The following is a 10,880-nucleotide window of genomic DNA, read 5'->3' on the forward strand; positions in this document are numbered from 1 at the left end:
CAGACAGACAGACAGACAGACAGACAGATAGATAGATAGATAGATAGATAGATAGATAGATAGATAGATAGATAGATATTGACAGACAGACAGACAGACAGACAGATAGATAGATAGATAGATAGATAGATAGATAGATAGATAGATAGATAGATATTGACAGACAGACAGACAGACAGACAGATAGATAGATAGATAGATAGATAGATAGATAGATAGATAGATAGATAGAGACAGACAGACAGACAGATAGATAGATATTGACAGACAGACAGACAGACAGACAGACAGACAGACAGATAGATAGATAGATAGATAGATAGATAGATAGATAGATAGATACAGACACAGACAGACAGACAGACAGACAGACAGACAGACAGACAGACAGACAGACAGACAGACAGACAGACAGATAGATAGATAGATAGATAGATAGATAGATAGACAGACAGACAGACAGACAGAGACAGACAGACAGACAGACAGACAGATAGATAGATAGATAGATAGATAGATAGACAGACAGACAGATAGAGACAGACAGACAGACAGACAGACAGACAGACAGACAGACAGATAGATAGATAGATAGATAGATATTGACAGACAGACAGACAGACAGACAGACAGACAGATAGATAGATAGATAGATAGATAGATAGATAGATAGATAGAGTAAACGGTTTATAACCGTTTACAAGCAAGAACAGGACATTTTATTGTTATAAAGTTATTAACGTTTTTAAATGGATAAAACTTACATGCTGTTCATTACTAAATAGATGGAAGCGCTTGTAAATAAATGACACTTAAGTGTGAAAAAATAACTCCTAACGTACCATTGTGTCAGTTATTTGTTCTTATAACCACACTGGTTTATTCTTTATCATGACTGTAGGTGCCAAAATAATTTCTTATTAAAAAGAACTGGCTTTGTTGAAACACACCCACACGCACGCACACACACACACACACACACACACACACACACACACACACACACACACACACACACACACACACACACACACACACACACACACACACACACACACACACGTGCACCTATAGTAGTCAATAAACTTTAAGCACCAACACAATAGGAAGTATTTGGACTTTAATTGTATTCCATTTCAAAAAAAAAAAAAAAAAGAAAAAAGAAAAAAAAAAAGTATAAAAGTAACATAAAACATTACATATTTAAAAAGTAATGAATCTGAAAGTCCATGATACAACAGAATCAGTTATATACTAAAATAAACGATGGCTATAAACAATCTTGGGGAATGAAAAGGAAACAACAAGGAAGAAACAACAAGGAAGAAAACATCATGAATATAGAGAACAAAAAACAACTATTAAAATAGTATTACACGAGTGACGTTGTCGGCCGAGTTGCATAAGGACGCTAGAATAAAACTCAGAAATAAAAATAAAAATAAAATTAAAAATCCTCCGATCATTATACAAAGGGTGTGAGAGAAACACAGGGCCGATACACAATAGTGAAATGCATGATGAAAGACTGGAGATGTGTTTGGACCAAGGCCAGACGAGAGAGAGAGAGAGAGAGGGCGAGAGAGGGGTGAAGGCGCATCTCTCCCTACTGAGGGTGTCGCGTCCCCCAGCACGATGTCCAAATTCATAAAATATTACTCTTTATTTCTCTCTCTCACACACACACACACAGCTCACTGTACCATGTTCTTTCACAGACACACTCGTTATCATCCCCTGAACAATTTGATCAAAAAGTAAAAATCCATGCAAGTCCAGCATCATATAATACAGAGTACGATATGATACAAAATAAGGCATTTCTGTGTTAGTGTGTATTCGTATATACTGTATATGCTTGTATACGTGTGTGTGTGTGTGTGTGTGTGTGTGTGTGTGTGTGTGTATACCCACACAACATTTAATGTCCCTGCCCCACCCCCACCCCCCGTCCCGTCCCGTCCCGTCCCGTTTGTACAAAAAAAGACTGCTACAGAGCATAAATCAATAATTCATTTTTTAAAATATATATTCATATATATATATTTATATTTATCATATATATAAAAATTGATCATGAAAAGCCAGCTGTGAAAGTGTGTGGGGTTTTTTTCTTTCTTTCTGGTCACTCCATGACCTCATTGGCAGACACAGTGACCAGCTGAAGCGGGAGGTCAGAGTTTGAGAGGTGGTCTTGAGTGCCACCCTGAGGCAGGTTGGTCAGAATGAGTGTAGCTCCGCCCCCGGTGATGATGCTGTCCTGAGGGGCGATGGCCTCGGACTGCCCTGCTCCGGGGGCCGAGTTTAGCCCTTTTTTGTTTAGATGAGTTTTAATATGTTTGGCCAAATGGTCACTGCGCATGAAGCGCTTTGAGCACTGTGGACACACAAACTTCTTCTCTCCTGTGGATAAAAAGACACAGCAGATTAACGACATATAAAAACTGTATAACTGTTTATAAAAACACACGTCCGTGCAACTGATGAATCGATCTCAAGCCCGACCCATGGACCCATGGAACACGTTCATGTTTAATGGAGCAATTTAATTTGGAACAATGACTAAAGCCCTATTCGGATGGGATTAGTTTTACGTGGGGACGTGGGGGTAAAGTAATTACTACCAGAGCTTCTCTGTGATTTTAGTCCCGTCCGAATGTGCCATCTCGGTAATCATTACGGACAATGTCAGTAAAGATTACGGCGACTTTTACCTTCTGTAAAAAGGTCTGGATAAATGACCTCATGTAATACTAATCCCGTCCGAATAGACCCGCTGTAAATATGTACGGTTAAAATTCCGTCATTTCCTGTTTAAAAGTAGTTTTTGGCGCGTTTTGCAAGCATGGAGGCGCCATGTTGTCTGTTTACGCACGTGATAACAGGAAGCACCGTCATACGCACACGACGACAAGGAGGTTACTGTGGCGCGTAAAGCAAGTTACCCCTCCCACTTCTGCTAGTTTTACTGAGATGTCTTGTCCCGTGCGAATTGGCCAATTAATATTACAGACGTCCTGAGGTAAAATTGCATTACTCCACGTCCCCACGTAAAACTAATCCCGTCCGAATAGGGCTTAAGAAACTTAGACCACCTACAAATAGTCATTCCCTCTCCACAATTCCTTGTTTCCTTTCTCAAAGTATATATATATATATATATATATATATATATATATATATATATATATATATATATATATATATATATATATATATATAAAACGTACTATATAATATAAAAATGAAAAAAAAGTAGCTTGTCATAAACTGAAGACTTCACAGCAGAAAAAAAAAAAAAAAACAACATACTGACTGCTACAAACACACTGACAAGGAAGACTTATGCATCTTCCATAATCTGTAAATATCAAGTTTTCTTTGCTAAAGAACATTGTTTTAAAAACAACCTTTACTGTAGAAAAGATAACTGTTAGAAATCGGGAACTGTTATAATTTTCAATTACGTTTTGAAATAATCGACCGTTTCTGACCAATCACGATCGAGAATTCACCTTTTAACCATCATACGGTTGTGTGTGTGTGTGCAGTACCTGTATGTGTCCTGCGGTGGCGCTGAAGCTCATCGCTGCGTGTGAATCTCTTTCCGCAATAACTCCAGGAGCAGATGAAGGGCCTCTCACCCGAGTGCCAGCGCAGGTGAGCACGCAGGTGAGACGTTTTACCGTACACCTTCCCACAGCCGGGGATGTGGCAAATGTGCTGCTTTTTCTTGCCCATGCCTGAGCCTCTACACACACACACACAAACACAAAACAATGAAGCTACTGTTCAAAATATGACTATCAAACGTATTCGTGTGTGATTCACTCAAAACATCATTACAGGAAGAAGCGTCTTTCTGTAGACTTCATGGTTTTAAACTAAAGAACGCATTGTTTCTGAACTTGCTGAATCACGACACAAAATGAATCCTGAGGTCTATTACACATCGTTATGCTGAGTAATGGTGAGAAATTGCTTTCCTCTAAATGTCTATGTCTCACCTCCCCCCTGCCTCCTTGCAATTAGGGCAAGTACAAGCAACTCTTCTGAGCCTCTTCCCCTCCTGTCCCATCCCCTCAGACTCCTCGTCTAGCATTCGTACACGGAGGTGCGACAAGTCGCTGGTGTTCAGGGTGGAGTCTCCGGTTAGCGGCCAATCGTCCGAGTCCGGTTCCTCCTTGATATGAATGTCTGAGGAATAAGAAGATCTGAGTACCAAAAAGTTTGTGAAGAAAACGTACAAACTGAACGTTCGGCAAAACGCAGAATCGCAGAAGGAGCGAATCCAGACGTGTAGGTAAGCTAGAAACGGCTTGTTATGATGAATAAAAACGTTCATAAAAAAAAAAAAAAAAAAAAATTTAATTCTCTCAAAAAAATATTTCATGGCTTGTCCGTGTATAAGAATGGGATGAATGTAAAAAATTAATTAATTAATTAATCCTACCGATGTGCTTATGGAAAAAAGCTGTTAATATTTAAATAAAAGTTTAAAATATATTAATGTTGATTAACAAATTCGTGCGAAATATAATTTGAATTTATAAGGAATTTAAAAGGATTTTTTCTAAGATTGGAAAGACTAAAGTTACAAAGCCGTGCTACAATAAGGGCTTCCAAAAAATCCAAAAAAATTAACTTCAACCATGTAAAATAAATAAATAAATAAATAAACAAACAAGACAACAATCCAAATAGCAACAAAAAAAAATGCAGTGTATGTGTGTGTATACCTGTGTGTGTACTCTCCATTGTATGCTCTGCCTGCGAGATGGAGTTGACCGTGACTGTCTGCAGGTTAGGGATGTGTCCAGCAGGCAGATTTGTTCCATGCTGCCCGAGAGACAGAGTCTGCACAGGGGCGATAGTGATCTGTGGCGATGCCATTCCACCAGCACCATGTATCTGCAGGTTTTGTAGGTTCTGCACACCCTGCACCTGGAAAGTCTGCCACTGGATCTGGCCCGTAGGGGAGACCGTCTGCGCCTGGATTAGGAAAGTGCCGGCGTTGAGCAGCTGAACGCTTTGTAGCGTCTGCGCCGCACCTTCTGACGTCTGCGCAGGCACCAGCTGCACCACTGGCTCTGTGTTTGCAGGCACACTAGCAGGCATGGAGGTAGGCACGTGGTTCTGCTGGACGAAGGACGGATCTTGCTGGCCAGCCGAAACAGCAGTAGCTTGGGTCAGAACCCCTGTGCCGTCTATCGTCTCAGGCAGCGATGTGGTGATGGAAGCTGAGGTCGATGTTGGTGGAACGAATGTGTTGTTGCCGTTGTTGGTTTTATCCAAGGTGCTTTGGACCGTGCTGTCACTAGTCATAATGAGCTGACCCTCAGCTGTAATGCCTGTAGCGATGGTTTGAGCTCCAGCCAGGCCCAGAGATTCCAAGTCAGCGTTGCTCAGGCTGTTAAGCGGCACAAACGTGATGTTCCCAGGCAATCCGACTGGCATGTTAGCCACCACTTGGCCCTGACCTGCAAACCCACTTCCTGCCAATGAGACGCTTTGGATCTGCTGCACGTGTCCGGTCTGCGTCAGCAAACCATGCAAATCGTTGGCATTAGTTGCAGCATGGATGCCTTGTGTTCCGTCAGGCAGTATGGCGATGTCCGTACCCAGCGTGGCACCATCAGCTGTGGATGTAGTGTAACCTAGTGAAGACGCATCTGTGCTCTGGAGCTGCGGGATGACCTGGTACTGGATGCCGTTGGCACTGACACCGTCTGTCCCGGCAGTGACAAAAACAGGCTGGCTCTGCCCTGATACTGTCTGCAGTGGCACTACAAACTGCCCATTAGTGCCCACAATCCCCCCACCGGGTAAGTGTACTACACCAGAGTCCTCTTTACCCGTGGAAACAGGGGTGAGCACCTCCCAGCGGTCAGGCTGGATGGACGCGAGGTCTGTCGTCTGTTTTGGAAGAGAAGTGAAAGCAGTAGTAATGAGTTACATCAGTAACTATTAAGTAGAGCCCTTAATAATCACATCCTAAAAACAAACACAAAACAGAGGAGTGTAATTCTGAGCACACGTATTAAACATGTACAAACCGGTGCATGGGAACAGGGCATGGAAAGAAATACCTGGAACAGAGCTTAGTTCTGCTTAGTGTGTGCCACACTGCCCCCTAGTGAACACGCTTATGCTACATGTAGACGTTTATGCAAACATTCACTCACAATGACTGCAAAGGTTCAAAGACCCACAGGCACAACGGTTGAAATGGTCACTTAGGGTACAATGATGTGTGTGTGTGTGTGTGTGTGTGTGTGTGTGTGTGTTTAGATTGGAGAATTATAAACTCATCATGAGTTAATGGTAAATCATCAAAAACTCATTTGAAAACGACTTAACAACTAGAACTGTTTATATTTATGTAGAGAAATTACCGCTCGACTCCCTGCTTCGCTCGTTACGGCCGGACGACATCACATATTAACACAGCAATATATTTACATCATGATGCGTTTCTTTGAGAATACGTAAACCAACCGAATAAAAAGATTGTTTCTTTTCAGCTCCATGTTCTTCACGCTCAGGTGATTTTCTGGCATTACTACGTGTGCTTAGTGGAACACAAGCAAAGTTCACTTTTTCATTTCGGCTTCTTTAGTAATGGGCCTTTTGAAAACAAAACCATTAAAGTTGTCTCGAAGAGTCATATAAATCCGTTATTACCCACTACGATGAGTAACAACCACGATTCTTTTTAGTAAAAAATATCCATCCATCCATCCAAATATAATGATTTTATCTTGTTGAATACTTTGGATTTTGAAAAATGTTGAAACGTTCATCGTTTGGTCAAACTGTTTTCACTGCAATCATATTTCCATAATATAATCCTTCCTTGTTTTTTTTTAAGCATGTTTTATGGTATTTGCTCATGACCAGGATTATAGTAAAAAAGTAAAATATTAAAATGTCAATATTACAAAAATCATGATGCGCTTCTCTGAGTGTTTGATGTATCGACAGGTCTCAGTGCTTCACATCACAGTATGACTAACAAAAACCTAATTTTGTGTAAACATCACAGGCTTCGTTGTGCTTTGTCAGCTAAATGTAATACGGATGTATAAATGGAACATGTAAATATAATGTGTAAGTGTTAAAACAATATCAGCACGGATTCTCATGAATAAGATTAAAGAACTGGAATATGATTTCCATCAACAGAGACTGATCATTAAAAGCGTGTGTGTGTGTGAGAGAGAGAGAGAGAGAGAGAGACAGACAGACAGAGACAGAGAGAGACAGACAGACAGAGAGAGAGACACAAACAGAGAGACACAAACAGACAGAGAGACAGAGTGAGAGAGAGAGACACACACAGACAGAGAGAGACAAACAGACAGAGAGAAACAGAGACAGACAGAGAAAGACAGACAGAGAAACAGAGAGAGACAGAGAAAGACAGACAGAGAAACAGAGAGAGACAGAGAGACAGAGAGAAAGAGACAGACAGAGAGAGATACAGAGAGACAGAAACAGAGAGAGAGAGAGACAGAGACAGACAGGTAAAGATAGACAGAGAGACAGACAGAGACAAACAGAGACAGAGAGAGAGAGAGAGAGAGAGAGAGAGACAGAGAGAGAGACAGAGAGACACAAACAGAGAGACAGACAGAGAAACAGAGAGAGAGACACACACAGAGAGAGACAAACAGACAGAGAGAAACAGAGACAGACAGAAAGACAGACAGAGAAACAGAGAGAGAGAGATACAGAGAGACAGAAACAGAGAGAGAGAGAGAGAGAGAGAGAGAGAGAGAGAGAGAGAGAGAGAGAGAGAAAGAGAGAGAGAGAGAGAGACAGAGAAAGACAGGTAAAGATAGACAGAGAGACAGACAGAGACAAACAGAGACAGAGAGAGAGAGAGAGAGAGAGAGAGAGAGAGAGAGAGAGAGCGCAAGACAAACAGAGAGACAGACAAACACACACACAGAGAGAGAGAGAGAGAGAGAGAGAGAGAGAGAGAGAGAGAGAGAAAGAGAGAAAGAGAGAAAGAGACAGACAGAGAGAGAGAGACAGGGAAAGACAGAGAGAGAGAGACAGAGAAAGACAGACAGAGGGTGCGAGACAAACAGAGAGACAGACAGACACACACACACACACACACACACAGAGAGAGAGAGAGAGAGAGAGAGAGAGAGAGAGACAGACAGACAGACAGACAGACAGACAGACAGAAGTGAGGGTGACCTATCCGGCCCGAGCAGTGCAGGTGACAGCGGGGTAAAGCGCCGGTGTGCCGAGACTGTCCGACCCACAATGGGCGGGTTTATAAAGCCTAAGAAAGTGGGTGGCCGTACAGACCGAAGGCTCACGGGAAGCGGGTTTGACTTTCTGCTTCCCGAGCGCTTATATTTCCCCCCTCAGCGATTCATTAACACGTTGAAGAAGAGCACCGGAGCTCAGGCACATACCGTGTCCGAGGCGGCGGCGGCTTCTGCGGCAGGCTGCAGAAAGTCGCTCTGACCGCCGTCCGCGTCCAAGGCAGCCATTTCCTGCTGCTTCACTGGCTGTTCTGGGGCTGCAGAGAAAACAGTGAGAGAACAACAAACACAGCGAAATGTAATTTCACTTCACCTAATAAAATAAATAATAACAAGGACTTTTTTTGTTCTCCGACTACAAAACACATCGAGCTCGGCTTTTTACTCCTCAACACTCGGTCACTTTCTCCCGCTCGAATCAACTGTTTTACTTTGTTAAAGTCAGGCTAACTCATTAGCCTTAGCTACGTGTTAGCTTAGCCGCTGACGGGGGGAGAGATTAAAGACTTTGGCTAAGCTAAGCTAAGCTAAGCTAACTGAGCTAAATGTTGCTCCAAACTCACCGGCGGTGCTGAGCTTCGATCGGTTAAGTGTTACGTACCAGTCATAGCGCGGAAGGCTAAAAAAAACAAGGTTATCTGTTCATTTAAACTCCAAACATGGTTGTTTTAATCAAAGGCGGGCTGTGATCGGAGATTCGCCTCGATTTTTTTTTTCTTTTCTTTTTTTTTTTTTTTTCCCTATTTTGATTGACGGTGCGGGAAACGCAAAAGGTGGGGCTTCTGAGCTCGGGCTGTGGAAGTCGCTTCACGTAGAGGAAGTCCCGCCTTCTTTTTCATTCTAGTTTTGAAACGATTTGCTGCACGATTCGACTCAAACGCCTCTGATTGGTCGGGCGCACACGTCAGTCAAATCGACGCCAGGAGCGTTTCCTGTTTGTTTGGGTTTTTTCTACCCAAATACACACACAAACGGCGGTTCGACGGTTTTTTATACATTTTCCAATGACAGAAATGTTCATATATTTAATCACGTCTTTCAGTCATAACAAGGATATATATATATATATATATATAAAATATAAAGACAACATATTGGTGTTTAAATCCGTCACTAACACCATGGCGTACTTTTATGTGGTTTGGGACGCAGCCAGAAAATGTCTGTGTGTGAAAAAAGTTGGTCTCGGGAGTCATTTCAGGAGCCCTGTGCGATTCAAACAGTCGAGTTTTACACCTTAAATCTCTGTGAAGTCAACAGTAACAGAGCCGCAAACATACAGTGTCAGTTTTCTCTCGTGTAAACAAACTAGTTTCCGGAAACAGCTGCAGGACCCGGATGTGTCCACACTATATAACTATAATAACTGCTTTATAGATGCAGGACCCGGATGTGTCCACACTATAATAACTGCTTTATAGACGCAGGACCCGGATGTGTCCACACTATATAACTATAATAACCGCTTTATAGATGCAGGACCCGGATGCGTCCACACTATAATAACCGCTTTATAGATGCAGGACCCGGATGCGTCCACACTATAATAACTGCTTTATAGACGCAGGACCCTGATGCGTCCACACTATAACTATAATAACTGCTTTATAGACGCAGGACCCGGATGTGTCCACACTATATAACTATAATAACGGCTTTATAGACGCAGGACCCGGATGTGTCCACACTATGTAACTATAATAACGGCTTTATAGACGCAGGACCCGGATGTGTCCACACTATATAACTATAATAACGGCTTTATAGACGCAGGACCCGGATGTGTCCACACTATGTAACTATAATAACGGCTTTATAGACGCAGGACCCGGATGTGTCCACACTATATAACTATAATAACGGCTTTATAGACGCAGGACCCGGATGTGTCCACACTATAATAACTGCTTTATAGACGCAGGACCCGGATGTGTCCACACTATAATAACTGCTTTATAGACGCAGGACCCGGATGTGTCCACACTATATAACTATAATAACCGCTTTATAGATGCAGGACCCGGATGCGTCCACACTATAATAACTGCTTTATAGACGCAGGACCCTGATGCGTCCACACTATAACTATAATAACTGCTTTATAGACGCAGGACCCGGATGTGTCCACACTATATAACTATAATAACGGCTTTATAGACGCAGGACCCGGATGTGTCCACACTATATAACTATAATAACCGCTTTATAGACGCAGGACCCGGATGTGTCCACACTATATAACTATAATAACTGCTTTATAGATGCAGGACCCGGATGTGTCCACACTATAATAACTGCTTTATAGACGCAGGACCCGGATGTGTCCACACTATATAACTATAATAACTGCTTTATAGATGCAGGACCCGGATGTGTCCACACTATATAACTATAATAACCGCTTTATAGACGCAGGACCCGGATGTGTCCACACTATATAACTATAATAACGGCTTTATAGACGCAGGACCCGGATGTGTCCACACTATATAACTATAATAACCGCTTTATAGACGCAGGACCCGGATGTGTCCACACTATATAACTATAATAACGGCTTTATAGACGCAGGACCCGGATGTGTCCACACTATAT

At 42.3% G+C, this 10,880-nt stretch overlaps 1 protein-coding gene across 2 annotated transcripts; it reads right to left on the reverse strand.

The window, feature by feature from the left end:
* Nucleotides 1–1,951: 1,951 nt before the first annotated feature.
* On the reverse strand, nt 1,952–9,040 carry sp3b (Sp3b transcription factor). 2 transcript variants are annotated; one of them, XM_060868886.1, is made up of 6 exons: nt 8,887–9,040; nt 8,436–8,542; nt 4,740–5,916; nt 4,008–4,197; nt 3,555–3,751; nt 1,952–2,403 (listed from the first exon to the last, which is right to left on the reverse strand). In XM_060868886.1, the coding sequence occupies exons 1-6, from the start codon at nt 8,891–8,893 to the stop codon at nt 2,126–2,128; spliced, it is 1,956 nt and encodes a 651-aa protein (XP_060724869.1). In that variant the 5' UTR covers nt 8,894–9,040; the 3' UTR covers nt 1,952–2,125. The 2 variants fall into 2 exon arrangements, with proteins under 2 accessions (XP_060724869.1, XP_060724870.1); XM_060868887.1 differs by having other exon boundaries at nt 8,849–9,029.
* Between the last annotated feature and the right edge of the window lie 1,840 nt (nt 9,041–10,880).

Source organism: Tachysurus vachellii, chromosome 4 (genome assembly GCF_030014155.1).
Source record: "Tachysurus vachellii isolate PV-2020 chromosome 4, HZAU_Pvac_v1, whole genome shotgun sequence".
NCBI classification, from domain to species: Eukaryota; Metazoa; Chordata; class Actinopteri; order Siluriformes; family Bagridae; genus Tachysurus; species Tachysurus vachellii.

Excerpts from the sequence above, each read along its gene's own strand:
- sp3b (XM_060868886.1), bottom strand. Across the intron at positions 3,752-4,007 it reads TGCAAGGAGGCAGGGGGGAG|AGGCTCAGGCATGGGCAAGA; the intron begins GTGAGACATAGA and ends GTGTGTGTGTAG. Across the intron at positions 2,404-3,554 it reads CCACCGCAGGACACATACAG|GAGAGAAGAAGTTTGTGTGT; the intron begins GTACTGCACACA and ends TTTTATCCACAG.